Source organism: Mobula hypostoma, chromosome 10, assembly GCF_963921235.1.
Source record: "Mobula hypostoma chromosome 10, sMobHyp1.1, whole genome shotgun sequence".
In the NCBI taxonomy this organism is placed as follows: domain Eukaryota; kingdom Metazoa; phylum Chordata; class Chondrichthyes; order Myliobatiformes; family Myliobatidae; genus Mobula; species Mobula hypostoma.
In genome coordinates, this window is record NC_086106.1 from 48,907,849 (window position 1) to 48,927,054 (window position 19,206).

Consider the following 19,206-nt stretch of genomic DNA (forward strand, 5'->3'; position numbering starts at 1 on the left):
TTGTCATATGTGCATCAAAACATACAATAAAAGGTGCATTTGCTTCAATAACCAACACAACCTGGGGATATGTTGGAGGCAGCTTGCAAGTGTTGCCGTGCATGCCCACTAATCCTAACCAACACACCTTTGGAATATGAGAGGAAACCCATGCAGTCACAGGGAGAATGTACAAACTCCTTGATCATTAGCATTGTACAGTGTTATGCTAACTGCTACACTACCATGAATTCACATAAAAGTTGCTGGTGAACACAGCAGGCCAGGCAGCATCTCTAGGAAGAGGTGCAGTCGACGTTTCAGGCCGAGACCCTTCGTCAGGACTAACTGAAGGAAGAGTCACTCTTCCTTCAGTTAGTCCTGACGAAGGGTCTCGGCCTGAAACGTCGACTGCACCTCTTCCTAGAGATGCTGCCTGGCCTGCTGTGTTCACCAGCAACTTTTATGGGTGTTGCTTGAATTTCCAGCATCTGCAGAATTCCTGTTGACTACCATGAATTGATGGCTTTGTGACCAAGTTTGTGCATGATACAAAGTTAGGCGGAGAAGCAGATATTGTTGAGGAAGCAGGAAGTCTGCAGAAGGACTCAGACAGATTGCGAGAATAGATAAAGAAATGCCAGACGGAATACAACCTAGGGAAGTGTACTGTCATGCACTTTGGTAGGAGTAAAGGTACAGACTATTTCCTAAATGGGGACTGAATTCAGAAATTGGAGTTGCAAGAGGACTTGGGAGTTCTAGTTGTAGAATTCCTTCAAGGTTAACTTGCAGGTTGAGTCAGTAGTAAAGAACGCAAATGTAATGCCAGCATTCATTTTGAGCAAGGATGTAATGTTTAGGCTATATTAGACATTTATCAGACCACAGTTTTGGGCCACATATCCAAGGAAGGATGTGCTGGTACTGAAGAGGGTCCAGAGGATGTTTACAAGGATAACACTGCAATGAACGGGTTAATGTACAAGCGAGTGTTTGATGGCTCTGGTCCTATACTTGGAGTTCAGAAGAATGAGGGGAGACCTCGTTGATACATGTCTGGAAAGTCTGAGAGTTCAGCACTCAGAGAGTTGAATTATCGATTTCTTTTTGCTCTTTATGTTTGAATACTTTCCTATTCTTAAGTGCCCTGGAGCTGATAATTTTCTACAGGGTATCTTAAATATTTGCATCATATTTAAATTAAATAAAATCACTTTGTGTTTGAAATTCTAAGCCCGAGCCAACATCTAAAAATACAAGAATGAGAGTATAAGACATATGAGGAGGAATAGGATACATTACTCGTTGAGTTTGTATCACATTTAAGTAAGATCATGGTCAATCTGACTCAATTTTCCCTCCCAATCTCAATACATCCATGATTCTCTTTTGTCCAAACATCTCTTTCTGCTTTGAATGTATTCAAAGATAGAGCCATCAGCTGTCCACTTATAGAGAATTCCACAGGATAATCGTCCTTAGAGAACAATTCCCTTTTGGTTCAGTTGGTTTGACATTTCTCTAATCGATGCTACCATATTAGGTTCTCATTCTGTGCCATTACATTTTGTTGTGGCACTTATATCAAATAACTTCTGAATATCCAAATTTATTGTATCTATGAGCTCTCCCTTATCCATGCTGGTTGTTACATCCAAATAGAACTTCACTAAATATGTCATTCAGCATTACTCCCTCATGTAATCATCTTGGCTCTGCTTAATTGTTTTAGAAATTTACCTGCAACTATTTCCTGAATAACAGTCTAGTTGGAAGTGAGAGGAGGAGAAAGACAGAATTGGAGGCTGTGTTTCATAAAAATCAAGAAACTTAATAGGTGAGACTGGCCTTTATTTGTGTTTGGGAGTCAGAACACAATTTATACAGAAAAAATATATGAAGTGAAGAAAAAGAAGAATTGGAAAGGTATTTATTGGCAGAGAAACTTTGACAGGAACTTTCTTACTTTGGGCTCCATATTCAGCTTCAGTTTCTTTCAATATAATAATAGTCAACTTAACGGTCACCTAAAAGCTCAGTCAATGTTGATGGAATCAAGTGGGAAATATTGTAGCATTTGGAATGTAATGTACTAAATGATAAAATTATCAGCTCTGAGTACGAGAAAGACAAATCAGAGCATCTTCTCAATGCTTAAAACCATTCCAGAGACACAAAGTGATTCAATGTATCGCTAGAGTTTGGTGTAAAAAAATGTAGATGCTGAGAAATGGTTGATTCATTTTGAACAAGGGGTCTTAATTGGATCAAGGCCATTTAAGGGTAAAATCAAGCAGCATGTTTTCACGAAAAAGGTTAGCAGGAAATTGGGATTCAGTAATATGGACCTGTAGATGTTGATGACAATTAAACATTCAAGATTAATATTGTTTGAAAGGATTCAAGGTATCAACAGATATGAATCAAGGACACATGAAACATTACTGGGGTGATCACCTGTGATCTAACAGAATGACTATGTGTACTGCAGATTAGACTGATCAGAACATAAAATCCTTTATTCAAGGACAGGTGAAATGCAGAATGCATTCCTGGTTTAGTGGAGAGGTGGTCTCCTCAAGTTGGTAGTAAAAAAACAATTGCTGAGAAATTAACAGAGCAATGCTCCTTCTCACAGAACCCTGCAATTGCTCTCACCATTTCCCCACCTCCAAAACATGCACCCATAATTTGCAAATCTAGTTCATTTTTTCCAGAACAACACTCTGGAAGTTTGACCTGGTGTATCCAGAGCAGGATCATCCTTGCAATTTGTCAGGGGTGCACATGTTGATAGTATTACACATGTAACACAAAATATCTAACTTCATAAGAGAATTGGAATTATTTTGTACAAAGAGCAATCATGACTGAGTGCATTAGGGAGCAACTCTTGCAGCACCTGAATTTTCATCCGGCCTTCTTGTCAATATCCTCTAATCTACCATCTACCACTACTCTTTTCAATTCAGCCATGACCAGAGATATCATTGTCAGAATCAGGTTTACTATCACTCGCCTATACTGTGAAATTTGTTGGTTTTGCAGCAGCAATACATTGCAATACATAATAATAAAAACTGTAAAGTATACACACACACACACACACATTTAATTTAACATTTTAAATATATGTAAGTAGTGCAAAAAGAGAGAAAAAAAGTAGTGAAGTAATGTTCAATGGCCATTCAGAAATCTGATGGCAGAGGGGAAGAAGCTGTTCCTCCTGAATCATTGAATGTGTGCCTTCAGGCTCCTGCACCTCCTCTCTGATGGTAGCAATGAGAAGAGGGCATGTCCTGGTTGAAGGGGGCCCTTAACGATGGATGTCACCTCTTTGAGGCTTCACTCCTTGAAGTTATTATCCTGGATGCTGGGGAGGCTGTTCCCCTTGATGGAGCTGACTGAGATTACAACTTTCTGCAGCTTATTTCAATCCTGTGCATTGCTGCCCCATACCAAATGGTGATGCAGCTCCATCTTCTCTGCCTTGAAGGACTCAGCAGTCCTACCTTGGCGGTGAATCGTAAAGCCAGTGAGCTGAATCACTGTGGTCAGAATGACGGGGCATAACCAAGTTTCAGTGAAACAGAAAACACAACAGTCTGATGTCCCTCTGTACAGCAATCATGCTCTGAGGTCTTGGATTTTATTTTCCAGAGACTATACATTTCCCAGCAGAATAGACGGTAGTGGAAGTTGGAACTCTTTTCTCCTTAAACCAACTTTTAAACTAGCACAGAATCGTCTCTTCCACTATCTTATAGGGGAACCAAACCTGCAAGGCGGAGACTGCCGTCTGAGGTTCATCAACTTTTAGTGCGATAGATTTTTTTAAACACCTTAAAAAGATGCTACCATATTGTCCATTGCTGTAGCTGTGGATTTCAGCTGTACCAGTCTAAAACAGGAACACTTGAAGATTTCCATCAAACCTGCTGGCACGAGTCGCCTTTTTATTGACACCACCGGAATATGTCTCCAACTGATCCCTAACACCCAGACACAACTCCCTTAAATCTCAAAAGGTACTGGAAACTCGTTGATAACTCCTTCAAAACCAATCCCCCAAAAAAGCAGACAGTACCTGGTTTTGATTTCCAACCTGCACTCCTCCATTCAACCATCTGAACTATAAGCCCAACTACACTTATTGCTGTTGCCCAACTCAAAATTCAGCAGCATATTATCAAACACCAAGTTGTGGAACATCTGATTAGTCTTAATTGGTTTGGGTTGGTCGCAGGGAGGAGGTTGCAATGAGTCACCATGTACTGGTACCATCTTTAATTATTGTGCCATGTGAGTTTACAGTGGAGGGTGATGTGCCAACAACTGAAACAGTGATGCTGTCACTTCTAGGCCCAAGTAAAACTGTTAGAATGGTAGTGCAGATAGCAGTAAAGAATAGTGAGAAATTATATTGACAATGAGAAAGCTTTCCCCCAAAAAATCATTAAATTGTACGCAAACAAGAGGAAATCTGCAGATGCTGGAAATTCAAGCAACACACATAAAAAATGCAGGTGAACGCAGCAGGCCAGGCAACATCTCTAGGAAGAGGTACAGTCGGCGTTTCGGGCCGAGATCCTTCATCAGGACTAACTGAAAGATGAGATTGTAAGAGATTTGAAAGTGGGAGGGGGAGGGGGAGATCTGAAATGATAGGAGAAGACAGGAGAGGGAGGGATGGAGCTAAGAGCTGGAAAGTTGCTTGGCAAAAGGGATACAAGGCTGGAGAAGGGGGAGTATCATGGGACAGGAGGCGTAGGGAGAAAGAAAGGGGAGGGGGAAGCCCAGAGGATGGGCAAGGAGTTATGGTGAGAGGGACAGAGGGAGAAAAAAAGAGAAAAAAAAGGGAAAAGAAAAATAATAATAATAAATAAATAAGGGATGGGGTAAAAAGGGGAGGTGGGGCATTAACAGAAGTTAGAGAAGTCAACGTTCATGCCATTAGGTTGGAGGCTACCCAGATGGAATACAAGGTGTTGCTCCTCCAACCTGAGTGTGGCTTCATCTTGACAGTAGAGGAGACCGTGGATAGACATATCAGAATGGAATGGGACGTGGAACTTAAATGTGTGGCCACTGGGAGATTCTGCTTTCTCTGGCGGGCAGAGCATAGGTGTTCAGTTTGGAGGAAGTGGGAGGAGCCAAAGGAGAAATTATTAGGAATAAGGACTAATTCCGCTAGATGGAGGAGAGTGGTGGTAGAGGGGAACTGGTTAGGTCCGGAATCCAAAAAGAAGCGGAGGGCTTTGAGACCTTCCTGGTGGGGGATGGAAGTATATAGGGACTAGACATCCATGGTGAAAATAAAGCGGTGGGGGCCAGGGAACTGAAAATCATTGAAAAAATTCAGAGCGTGAGAAGTGTCACGAACAAAAGTGGGAAGGGATTGAACAAGGGGGGATAAAACAGTGTCGAGGTAAGCAGAAATGAGTTTGGTAGGGCAGGAGCAAGCTGAGACAATAGGTCTGCCAGGACAGGGAGGTTTGTGGATCTTGGGTAGGAGGTAGAAACGGGAAGTGCAAAGTGTGGGGAACTATAAGGTTGGTAGCAGTGGATAGGAGATCCCCCGAGCAGATAAAGTCAGTGATGGTGTGGGAGACAATGGCCTGGTGCTCCTTAGTGGGGTCACGATCGAGGGGTAAATAAGAGGAGGTATCCACAAGTTGTCGCTGTGCCTCGGTAAGGTAGAGGTCAGTGCGCCAGACTACAACAGCACCCCCCTTATCGGCGGGTTTTATAGTAAGGTTAGAATTAGTGCGGATGGAGTGGAGAGCAGAGCATTCAGAAGGAGTGAGGTTGGATTGGGAACAAGGTGCGGTGAAGTCGAGATGGTTGATGTCCCGTCGGCAGTTAGCAATAAGGAGATTCAGAGCATTAAATTGTACTCCAGTATTATTCTGCCATTCCAAGAAATGCAATTCTGACCTCAGCTGTCTGTTTCTAGTTGGATTTGGTTCATTTTGGTACCATTCGGCTAAATACTACTACAACAACTACTAGCTACATTCATGTTGAACAGAAAATCCTAAAAAGTAGCGGTTATAGCCAGTTCATCATGGGTAAAGCCTTCCTCACTACTGAGCACATCTATAGGAAAGCAGCATCCATCATCAAGAACCACACCATCCAGGCCATGCTCTCTTCTCACTGCTAGCATCAGGAAGGTGGTACAGGAGCTTCAGGGCCCACATTACCAGGTTCAGCAACAATTATTAGGCCATCAGGCACTTGAACCAGAGGGAATACTTTTATTTGTCCCATCACTGAACTGTTCCCAAAAAGTATGGACTCACTTTCAAGGACTCTTCATCTCGTGCTCTCAATATTTACTGCTTATTTATTATTTTTTTTTATGTATTTGCACAGCCTGTTGCCTTTTGCACATAGGTTGTTTGTCCATCCTGTTGGGTGCAGTCTTTTATTGATTCTGTTTTATTTCTTGTATTTACTGTGAATGCCTGCAAGAAAATGAATCTCAGGGATGTATATGGTGACATATATGTACTTTGATAACAAATTTACCTTGACCTTTGTTGAGGGTGGTAAAGGGAAGCAGTCCGACATTGGTGTGAATGAATTGCAGGATAAGGAAAGTTTGAAGGCAAAGTACAGAGCTAAAGTACCTCAATGTTTCAGGTTTGCAAGATGATTGCTAGACCTACATATTAGGTAGTCATCTGGGTCTTACACAGGAGATCAAGGCCCAGGTACAGAGTAGCCTAACCAAAACTTTACAAGTTGTACCATAACTTCCATGCTCTTATAAATTCAACACTATAGGAAGAATGTTAATGCATTGGAGAGGGTGCAGGAGTTATTTCAGTTATAAGACTCTGGATTGACTGAGTTTGGAGCAGAGGAGGGTGAGGCGGACCTGATAGAGGCATACAAAAGATGAAGGATACAGACATGAGTACAAGTTTCTCACTATCCATCCAAACAGAGATGGTTAGAGCCTGAGGCCACAAGTTTAAGGTGAAGAGTAAGAGGGTTCAAAAGGCTCTGAAGAATCTTTTTTCACCTAGATAATGATTGTAATCTGGAATGTACTGCCTGAGAAGGCGATGGGGGCTGGTATTCTGATGCATTTGGAAGTATGCGCATTGCTACAATGTCTGCTACACTGGATCCTCATTGCTCAAATCAGTCCACTGATGATGTTATAGCCTCTGCACTCCATTCTGTTCTGTCCCATCTGGAAATTGGTGCCTCATACATGAGGATGCTGCTTAGTGACTTCAGCTCAGAGTTCAATATGATCATTCCTCAGAAGCTGGTGGGTAAACTGTCCTCACTGAGTCTCAACAGCTCTCTCTGGAACTGTATCCTGGACTTCTTAACAAAAAGGCCCTTCATCGTTATGTGCCCGTCACTCTCTCCTTCAATTTAAAGTGGTCCATAGGGCCCATATGACTAAGGATAAATTGTTTCGTTCTTATTTAGATATATCTCCGTATTGTGATAAATATAATAATGGAGAAACTTCACTCATTCATGTTTTGGACATGTCCTGGTCTTGGAAAATATTGGAAAGAAGTATTTCAAACCTTTTCAATACTTTTTCCTTTGACTGCTTTATTTGGTACTGTTGGAGAAAAGGATATTATTTTGGAGCCATCTGATTTGCACATTTTGGCTTTTATGTCTCTTATGGCCAGAAGGACACTTTTGCTTAAAGGGAAAGATGTGGCCCCTCCTATTCACGCCCAATGGTTACGTGAAGTGATGTCATGTTTAAATTTAGAGACGATTCGATGTTCAATCTTTGAATCTAATCAAGACTCTTAAAAGTTGTGGGGACCTTTTCTGAATTATTTTCAAAACTTTTGACTTGCTGTTAAGGCACAGCCGATGACTAACAATCTTTTTTCTTTTTTTTTCTACTTATCAGCTTTGGTTGGTAGTGGGTTAGATTTTTTTTATATAATAAAACTATTATTTTTCAATGTTATGAACTAATTGACCTGTACGAATATAGGGTAAGGAGTCTTTATATGCAATTTAGTTTAATTATTGACATATATATTTTTTTCCTGTTTTCTGTATTCTTATATATATAAACTAATAAAAATATGGGAAAGGGGAAAGGCCACAGTCAGCCCTTGTTGGCAGAAACATCTCTAGCTCCACCATGGTAAATATCGGTGCTTCTCTGATTGCATACTCAGCCTGTTGCTGTTCACTCTGCTACCCCATGACTGCATTGCTAGATCTAGTTCAAACTGAACCACCGAGTTTGCTGGTGACACGATCGTGGTTGACCTCATCAACGATGACGATGATATCCAGAGAGGAATTGGAGCAGCTGACAGAATGCTGCGAACACAGCAATTTGAGTCTCAACGTGGACAAGACCAAAGGGACAAGTGTGGATTTTAGGAAGGTGCAGGCTGACCACTCTTCACTTCACATATATGGCTCCTCAGTGGAGAGAGTTAGGAGCACCAAGTTTCTGAGAGTGCACATTACGGTCAATCTCACCTTCTCCTTCAAGAGTAGCATTATACTATTTACTTTTTAAAAACTGTATCCTATATGCACCTTATTATTTGTTAATTTATTTGTGGTAATATCACTGTGTATTATGTATGTGAGTTATTTGTACTGTGATGTGCAGCTTTGTCTTAAGGAATATTGTCTTGTTTGGTGGTATATGTGTGCATGGTTGAATGACAATAACCTTGAACTTCATGAGCACTTGAATCACCAAGCCATAGTAAGATATGCAGCAAGTGTGGGTAAATGAGATAAATACTTGGTCAGCATGGTTATTATGGGCCAAAGGGCCTCTTGCTCTGCTATTCTATGACTCTGCCACCTTGTAATGGAGGTGAGTGGGCTGCAACCACTTCCCTGTTGGAAATAATGAGGCAGTTCTGGACAATGAAAATCACATTCCAATTGAAATAATAAAATGTTACACTAGGGAGTGACATGGAAGGTGAAAATAATGCTGAAACCCCTCATCATATTGCACTCCTGCATCAAAACATCCTCTTTTGATTCTCATCTTTCTTATTTGATATTCAGACAAATAATTTGAGGTCAGTGCAATCACAGCACATTTTGGACTTGATTGGAACAAAATCACATACACTCCATTCAAAAATATTGGCAACACAAATACCCAGTAAACTGCATGCTGAGGCTTTACAAGGCATTAGTCAGACTACTTTTGGAGTATTGTGACCAATTGTGGTCCCCTTATCTAAGAAAAGATGTGCTGGCATTGGAGAAGGTCAAGGAGTTCACAAGAATAATTCCAAGAATGGAAGGGTTAACATGTGAGTAGTGTTTGTTGGCTCACTTCCTGTATTCACTGGAATTTAGAAGAATGAGGTGAGATCTCATTGAAACCAATCGAATATTGAAAGGCCTAGATAAAGTGGATGTGGACAGGATGTTTCCTATAGTGGGAGAGTCTAGGACCAGAGGGCACAGCCTCAAAATACAAGGACCTCCCTTCAAGGGAGAGATGAGGAGGTATTTCTTTAGCCAGACAATGGTGAATTAGTGGAATTCATTGCCATAGATGGCTGAGGAGGCCAAGTCATTGGGTATATTTAAAGTGGAGGTTGATAGTTTCTTGATTAGTAAGGGTATCAAAGGTTACGGGGAAAAGGCAGAAGAATGGAGTTGAGAGAAACAATAAATCAGCCATAATGTCAAATGGTCTAATTCTGCTCCTATCTCTTATGGTCTTATGCATGCAAAGAACTTTTCAGATCAAACATTTATATTGGACCCCTCTGCCAACTCCACTGACACACCCACCCACTCTACATATGTTAGATTTTCAAGATATCCAGGTATGACTTGGTTGTGATTAAGATGTCGCCACACACTGATTTTGGAAGCTTAGAAGCACAGTCAACAGTACTTAACTATTTTTGGTACAGATTACACACTGAGGTCAGGATGTGATTAAAGAAGCAGATGACAGTGCATTTTGCCGTGTATCAGTCTATTTTAAGAAGCACTCAAATGTATATTGCATTTGGCCTTGTGCAAGCTCAGATTGATTTTATCAATGTCACTTAACCTTACCCAAGATAGAAAGACAAACCTATTGATGACAAGAATAATTACAAAACCACCAAAGTGACTTTCTTACCTTGACAATCTCACAGTCCACATTTGACTCCATTGCGACTGCTTCTATCTTTTCTCTGCATATTGACCCCAGGCTGGTCATACCCACATCCCAATATTTTTTCAGAACAGCCAGATCATTCTCACTAAACTGTGTACGATCCTGCAGCTTAAATTAAAGAGAGAAAACTTTGTATGGAGAAACAAAGTACAAATATTGCAATGAATACCTGTGGTAAAATGTTTCAAAAATTAGGCTACTTGCAGTTCCAAATCTACAGAAACTCTACAGGCATTTGGTTGAGATAATTGACATTCCTCAGCCATGTTTGCATGAACTGTTGCTACCTTCATGTTATCTTACAATATCCAAGATATTTTTTGTGTATAAATATAATTCCCCAATTGCAAATGCCAGTTGCTGGCACAGGATTACACTGCAGCTCAGAGTGCCATCAAGCAACTGGAAGAATGTGAAAACTTCAAAGTAAATTTATTATCAAAGTATGCGTATGTTCTTGCAAGCATTTATAGGGAAAAAAATAAGAATTTTACAAAAAATCAAGGTTGACAAACAACCAATGTGCAAAAGACAAATTGTGCAAATAAAAAGAAATACTAAGAACATTAGCTGTATGGAGTCCTGACAGTGAGTCCGGACGTTGTAGAATCAGTTCAGAGTAGTGGTAAATGAAGTTATCTATGCCAGTTCAGGAGCCCGATGGCTATCAGATAATAGTTGTTTTACACCAGGTGGTGTAGGACCTAAAGCTTCTGCACCTCTTGTCCGATGGTAAATGTGAGAAGAAAGTATGTAATGGATGTTGATTTCTTGCTCCAAGTAAATGTACACAATGGAGAAGGAATGGGATGTTTTCATCCAATTCTGTAGCCTTTTCCATTCATGGGCATTTGTGTTTCCAAACCAGGCCATGATAAAGCCAGTTAGAATACTCTCCACAAGCATTTATAGAAATTTGGCAAGGTGTTGGGTGACACGACAAATCTATACAAACTTTTATGAAAATAAAGGCTTTCTTTGAGATGCTTTCAAAGGATTTAAAAGGAATCTTAAAGCTCGTCTAGCTTTCAAAAAACCCAATGACACTATGACATTAATTTTAATTTACAAGGAACATTACCACATGAAAACAGCATCCATCATCACTACTACTTCCACCATCCAAGCCACGGTCTCTTCTTGCTACTACCATCAGGAAGGAAACACAAGAGCCTTAGGTCCCACACCAACAGGTTCAGGAACGACTACCCTGGAACCATCAAGCTTTTGAACCTCAACTCTGCACTGATTCCACAACCTACAGAATCAATTTCCAGAACTCTACAATTTATACTCTATATTTTTTTTGCACAATTAGTCTTTTGCACATTGGTTGTTTATCAGTCTTCACTTATGTATAGTTTTTTTTAAATAAATTCTATTGTATTTCTTTATTTTCCCATAAATGCCTGCAAGAAAATGAATCTTGATGTAGAAAATGTGACATATAGGCAGTTTGATAATAAATTTAGTTTGACTTTGTCTTTGACTTGAATATTGCAAAATACCAGTTACAGTTTTCAGTTTGTAACAGGAATATTGCACAAAAAAATAACAGTGTATATTTAAATCTGGTTTCTGAGTTAAATACTCAGAACCATTTTGAGAAGAACTTCAATTTCAAGAAAGTATTCAATAGTTTGTGTTTAGCTACTCAATTATATTAAAATCAGAAATAAAATTAATACATTACAATTCTTTTCAAGTCATATGGGAGTTCTTTATGTGGCTAGCACTGGTGAAGTTTATTTTGTACCTCAGTGATGCTCTTAATATTGTCAACTAAGCCATCTATACAGAACATTGATAATCTTGCATCTGTTTGTGCTAGCTGGAGGTTCAGACTGTGAGCCAATTGTATGATCAGAGGCAAGGGTCAAGAGTACGACAGGAGTGGGAATCTGGTCTGTGGGCGAAGTGATGGGGTCTGAAACGCCAGGGAACAAGAACTTGAGAAGGGTTGTGACCAGAGGTGGGGTCACGAATGCTCAAGTATTTCCTGCTCCCTTTAAACCTAATGTGTAAAAAGTAAAAACAAAAGAAGTAAAAGCATGTTTGAGTATTTCAGAAGTAAACCGAAGTTTGGAAAATTGGCTTGACCAGCACTATCAAAGTCTCAAGGACAAGATTAATAGAACATACAAATCTGCCTCAATGTCAGCTTACAATAAGTACTATAAAAAGCAGATTTCTCCCAAAATCTCCATCATCAGAGGTCAGTCTCGAGCCAGTTTGATTAATTCCATATGATACTGTATCAGGAAATGGCTGAGAGTTGGGGACTTTGTAATCCACAGCTGCAATATAATGCAATCACTCCGGTTGAGTATGTTGTTCTAAGAGGTTGTCTCTTGATGGGTCCTTAGGAGGCTGGAGAGACCGATCGGACTTACACATATACTGGTGCAGTGTGGGCAAGAGTAAGTGATAGCTGTTGTTCGTGGTTGGGTCTTTTGGTTATTCAGTCTCCTCCTTTCACAGCTTTTGGCTGTTCCCTGCGGCACAGCAGAGGTCCTTCTCATGAAGCACAGCTCCCTCTTGAATAGGTATATCATTTGAATACAATGTCTTGCCAGTTCTTAGATGTAAAGTTGAATTTCTTCAGCGTGATTCTGATGTTATCTTTAAAGTGTTTCTTTTGCCCAGCAGGGGCTTGCTGACATTCCTTCAACTGGGGTTAAAGGATCTGTTTGGGGAGACAAGAGTTGGGCATTTGGACAACATGACCCACCCATCAGAGTTGGTATTGCTCCAGTATTGCAGCTATAGTATTGTCACACTGAAGATTTGACCTCCTGGATGAGCAGGATCTCTACCCAATCTGTGTCAGTAGTACTCTGGCATGTGGGTAATTGGCAAGGTATGCCCTGTCTACTAAACACAGGAGAAATCCAATCCAGCAAAGTACCACTGGGTCAACACTAACTCATCCAAGTGTGTTTGATGATGCTATGAAAGCAGCATTTGCCAAGGACCTGCAGGGTGATGTTCAGTTTGGAATTTGCCATAGCGACATCAGACCAAAGAACTTAATTTCAAAGTCGAGACGACGGTAACTTCTGATGACGGACAGCAGCATCAAGGAGACTTGGTAGAAGTGAAATAAATAGGTAAAAAGGAGAAATCACTCATGGTTGAAATCATCCCTCACAAAGGAAGATAGTTAAGGATTAGGATTGGTTTATTGTCACGTACCAAGGTACAATGAAAAGTTTGTCTTGCATACTGTTTATACAGGTCACTCTTCACACAGGTAGTACAAGGTAAAATAATAACAGGTACAAAATAAAGTCTAAGAGCTACAGAGAACCTGCAGTGCAGGTAAACAATAAGATGCAAGATCATAATGAGGTAGATTGTGAGGACTAGAGTCCTAAGGAACTATCCAGTAGCCTTAAAACGGGGCTGAAGTTGCCGTTGAGCTTGGTAATACGTACTTTCAGGCTTTTGCATCTTTTGCCTGATGAAAATGGGGAGTGGAGAGAATGGGATCTTTGGTTTTGCTGGTAGCCTTACAGAGGCAGCGGTAGGAATAGACAGTTTACTGAGGGAGGCTAGTTACTGTGATGTGCTGAGGTATGTCCACAGCTCTCTGAGGTGTGGGCAGAACAGATGCCAAACCATGCCATGATGCATCCAACCCAAACAGGATGCCTTCCATAGTATATAGATAAAATTTGATAAGGGTTGACAGGAAATACCAAATAAGTAGAGGTATTGGTGACATTTCACGAACATGATGTCTACGTCAGGGGTCCCCAACTTTTTTTGCACTGCGGACCGGTTTCATATTGACAATATTCTTGCGGACCGGCCGACCGGGAGGGTGGGGGAGGAATTGTTGCCAACGGACAAGAGTAGCAGTCAAATATATTGTGTTTACCCCGAGAAAGCCTACAATGACCATGAAGCCCTGCGCGGCACCAGTGTGTATGCGTGCACGTGCCGATTTCTTTTTACTGCAAATCGTTTTTAGCGATTCTGTTCGGGGCGGGGGGGGGGTGTTAATCATGACCGGAATATCGGTGATAAGTGGCTAATACACTCAATTTCCTTTCTAAAAGGGTTTATCTAACGAACTTAATATTAAACACACAGCGCATATTTTCCTCGCATGAATATAGCGATAAGTCAATTATCAGGGCAGGACAGGGGAGCTTGAAGTAAGTGTTGAACGAACTCCCAGTAGAAGTGGTAGAGGCAGGTTCGATATTATCATTTAAAGTTAAACTGGACAGCTATATGGACAGGAAAGGAATGGAGGGTTATGGGCTGAGTGCAGGTCGGTGGGACAAGGTGAGAGTAGCGTTCGGCATGGACTAGAAGGGCACAGATGTCCTGTATCCCTGCTGTAATTGTTATATGGTTAGATAAGTCACTTATAAGTCAATAGCATCATAACATTTCAAGTAACGTATGGATATTAAACACACAGCACATATTTTCCTCGTATGAATATATAAAATCATTGCAACGCACTAATATCGCTGAATCAGTGGGAGCCCTGGGCTGAATACTTGTTTTCCTACAACAAGACGGTCCTATCGAGGGGTGATGGGAGACAGCGATACTCGAATGGGTTCCTTATGTCCAGTCTATTCCGCAATTTAGTTTTCGTTGCATTCATAGTAGAGATATGTTGGAAATGGAAGCAACGTTTTCAGTGCCTCCGTGTCTACCTCAGGATATTTAGCTTTGACTTTGATCCGGAATACCGGCAGAGATGTTATGTCAAACATACTTTTCAGCCCGCCGTCATTTGCAAGCTCGAGGAGTTGATCTCCTTCCCGCTCTGACATGGATGACGCATGCGTAATGAGCTAGCATGTGTTCAAGCTCAACAATGGGCGTGACAGGGGATGAGGAAAGGTGCAGCTGACTCCTATCACCAAATCATATAGTTTCCTCGCGGTCTGGTAGCGCATGCCTGGTGGCCCGGTACCAGTCCGCGGCCCGGTGGTTGGGGACCGCTGGTCTACATAATTGAATCAGGACAAGTTACTTGTGTTGCACAATTCGTAACCCTTTCAAGCTCTGCACCATTAATGTAGACAGGAGTATATGCACCATCCTCCATTCTGAAATCACTGACCAGCGTTTGAGGGAATTCATCTCAGCCTCTGGAAACCAAATGCAGGAGTTCCACAGAGGTAGTAACCCAAGCCCAATCATCCTTAGTTGCTTCACCAGTAACCTTGGTTTAATTATAAAGGTTAGATATGGGGACGCACATTAATAATTGTGCCATGTTCAACTTTACTTGCAACTTCACAGAAAATGAAGCAGTACTTGCCTGCATACAAGTCCTGGGAGACTCTCAACCATCAGCTAATTCATCACACGTACCATGGTATGGTCATCATTCAGACTAAATATTTTAAGATAACTCACCTGCTGCAGATTAATGCTTTTATCATCTGCAGGGTACCCAAAGCAGTAGTGTTAGAATACTCTCTGTCAACCCCAACTATACCCTAGAAGCTTTATCCTGCTGGGGATAAACCAGCTCACTTGACAGGTACACCACCTGCCACCCTACGCACTCCGGCCCTCCAGCAACTGCAGAGTGTGCAATATATGTGCAACACACACAAAATGCTAGAGGAACTCAGCAGGCAAGGCAGCTTTGATGGAAAAAAGTACAGTCGACGTTTCAGGCTGATACCCTTCAGCACTGGAGGAAAAGAGATGAGGAGTAGAATTAAAAAGTGGCAAAGGGGACGAGGAAACACAAGGTGATAGGTGAAACTGAGGCGGGTGGGGAGGGGTAAAGTAAAGACCTATTAAGTTGATTGGTAAAAGAGATACAGGGCTGGAGAAGGAGGTATCTGATAGGAGAAGACAGAAGGCCATGGAAGGAAGCTAATTGGGAGGAGCACCAGAGGGAGGTGATCGGCAGGTAAGGAGATAAGGTGAAAAAGGGAAAAGTGGATGGGATTGGTGAAGGGGGGAGGCATTACTGCACGTTCGAGAAGTCAATGTTCATGCCATCAGGTTGGAAGCTACCCAGAAAGAATACAAGGTGTTGCTCCTCCAACCTAAGTGTGGCTTCATGGTGACAGTAGAGGAGGCCATGGACTGACATGCTTTTTCTGGCGGACATTGTAGGTGCTCGGTGGAGCAGTCTCCTAATCTATGTCGGATCTCACCGATATACAGGAGGCTACACTGGGAGCACCAGACACAGTATATGACCCCAACAGACTTACAGGTGAAGTGTTGCCTCACCTGGTAAGACTGCTTGGGCCCCTGAATGGTAGTGAGGACGGAAGTGTAGGGGGAGTGGTAGCACTTGTTCTGCTTGCAAGGGTAAGTGCCAGGAGGGAGATCAGTGGAGAGGGACAAATGGACAAGGGAGTCGGTTAGGCAGTAATCCCTATGGAAAGCAGTAAGGGGGGGGGGGGAGAGAGAAGAGGGAAAGATGTGCTTGGTAGTGGGTTCCGTTGGAGATACTGGATATCCTTTCAGGTAAGGTGACACTTCACCGTGAGTCTGTTGGGGTCATCTACTGTATCTGGTTATCCCAGTGTCGCTACTGTTGCAATGATGCCACACTCAGGTTGGAGGAGCAACACCTTGTATTCTGTCTGGGTAGCCTCCAACCTGATGGCATGAACATTGACTTCTCAAACTTCTAGTAATGCCCCCTTCCCCCTCTCTCACCTTATCTCTTTACCTGCTCACCACCACCTGCTGGTGCTACTCCCTCCTTTCTTTCTTCCATGGCTTTCTGTACTCTATCAGATTCCCCCTTCTCCAGCCCTGTACCTCTTTCACCAATCAACCTATCATCTCTTTACTACATCCCTCCCCCTCTCAGTTTCATCCATCACCTTGTGTTTCCTCCTCCCCACCCCTACCTTCTAACTCTGACTCATCTTTTTTTAATCCAGTCCTGCTGAAGGGTCTCAACCTGAAGCGTCAGCTATACTCTTTTCCATAGATGCTGCCCAGCCTACTGAGTTCCTCCAGCAGTTTGTGTGTTGTTTAAATATTAATAGTTTTTTTTAAATTACATTAGATATAGAGAGTGAACTGAAAGTTAGTGGTCCCCACAAACGCAACAGCCTAACAAATGGAGTTTAATGTGGGAAGGTGTAAGGTTCTGTATGTTGTTAAGAGGAATCCAAAGACAGACTTAACTAAAAGGAGATAAAGTGCAGGTCAGTGAGTAACAGAGGGATCTTGATGTTCTTGCACATGAATAGCAAAAGGTTAATTGGCAGACATAGCAACTGGTTAGGAAGGAAAGTGAACATTGGTCTTTATTGAAAGAAGGTTGGAATTTAGAAATAGGGAATTCTTGCCATAATTTGTACAGGACATTGATAAGACCACAGCCAAAGTACTGCATAGATTTGGCTCCTTGACTTAAAATGAAAAGATACTGGTACCTGAAGAATCCAAAAGAGGTTCAAGTAGGTTAATTCCTGAATTGAGAGTGTTGTTCTAACTTAAACATCTGAAGAAATTAAGATGTATATTCTTAGGAGTCAAGAACCTTATTGAAACAAGTTAGGATTCATGGGGGTATTGACAGGGCAGATGTTGAGATGTTTCCAACTAGTGGAGCAATCCTGAATGAAGGGACAGGTACAAACTCCACGGTGGTGGGGGGTGAGGGGTGGATAGAGAGTCATTTAAAAGTGGCCTGTACATAAACAACTTCTCAGAGGGTAAGGACTCTCTGATGCTGTCAACATTAAAAAGTTGAGCAAGTTAAATTAGTGGATGTATTTTAAAAAGAAGGGAAATATATTATTGAAAGATTAGAAAATTAAGGGCTATCTTATAGGTTACAAAATACCTTCTCAATGGTCCCATATGGCAAAGCCCTAGTTCTGAGATTGTGAGCCTTATTTCTAGACACCACCATTAGGAGAAATATTATCTCTACATCAACTCTGTGAAGTTCTCTTTATCACAAGTATATCCTTACTTAGATGGGAAAATCTAATCCATACATAATATTCCAGACACAGTCTCACAAAGTCCCTAAATAATTGGAGCAAAATGCGTCTCTTCACCATAGTACTCAAATCTTTGTGCAATAAAAGCCAGCACAGAGTATATCTATGCAGTAGTTGGAGGCCAAGTTTCAATATTTTAAAAAATCATTAATTAATTAATTAATTTACTTATACAAGACACTATTAAGCACCAATACCTTTCAATTGCCACCATGTAAAAGAAACAATAATTCTACGTGCAACACCCAAAATGGAGGAATTCAGCAGGTAAGGCTGCATTTATGGAGGGGAATAAAAAGTCGTTTCAGGCCCAGATCCTTCATCAGGGCTAAAAAAAAAGGGGAGGAAGTGACAGATAAGCCAGGTGAGGAGGAAGGTGAGTGGGGGAAGTGGGGATAAAGTAAGAAGCTGAAAGATGATAGATAGAAAAGATAAAGGACTGAAGAAGGAATCTTATCGGAAAGGAGAGAGGGCCATAAATATCTGGTACAGAACATATCTAAAATTACAACTAGCAACAACATTCAGTGACATTGTTTAAGTGGACATCAGATAGAACACGAGGCACTATCACTAGAAGGTAATTTGATCTTGAACAACACAAACTAAAAATTGCTTCTTCTCATCCCAGAGCTGGGGCAAGGACAACACTGTAATTCAACTTCTTTATACCCCCTCCCTTTCACTGATAAAACAGGATCACCTTGACTGCAGTACAAGTATTCTATTCCAACTGTGTTGTTTTGTAAAAGAACTAGAGCCAGACATCAGTTATTTGCTGATCATACATCAGCAGATCTTTTTGTTGTAGATCTCCTTCTTCATCCTTTTATGGAAATCCATGATCTTGTTCACCACAGGAGCGGTCTCAAAAAAATTGGAAATTGATTGTTCCAGTATACAACCAGATCAGTAGACACTTCACCACAAACCTTTAAAATTTTAATGCTGTGTCCCTTCTTAAATTTCTGAAACCAATCTACTGAATATTCAAAGTTCAAAGTATATTTATTATCAAAGAATGTATACTATATACCTTCCAAAGAAACCAAATAGAACCCATTAAAAAAGACTGTCAAAAACCCAACG

General features: G+C 41.3%; 1 protein-coding gene across 8 annotated transcripts in view; it reads right to left on the reverse strand.

The window, feature by feature from the left end:
- Positions 1-19,206, reverse strand: part of hdx (highly divergent homeobox) — a 152,018-nt gene that overhangs the window by 27,012 nt on the left and 105,800 nt on the right. For 7 of the 8 annotated variants that reach the window (XM_063060463.1, XM_063060465.1, XM_063060458.1 and 4 more), the window contains one exon: positions 10,109-10,255. The exons of the other annotated variant lie outside the window; for it this stretch is intronic. In XM_063060463.1, the coding sequence (XP_062916533.1) occupies positions 10,109-10,255 (147 nt within the window). The remainder of the gene's footprint in view (positions 1-10,108; positions 10,256-19,206) is intronic. 8 annotated transcript variants of the gene reach the window in all.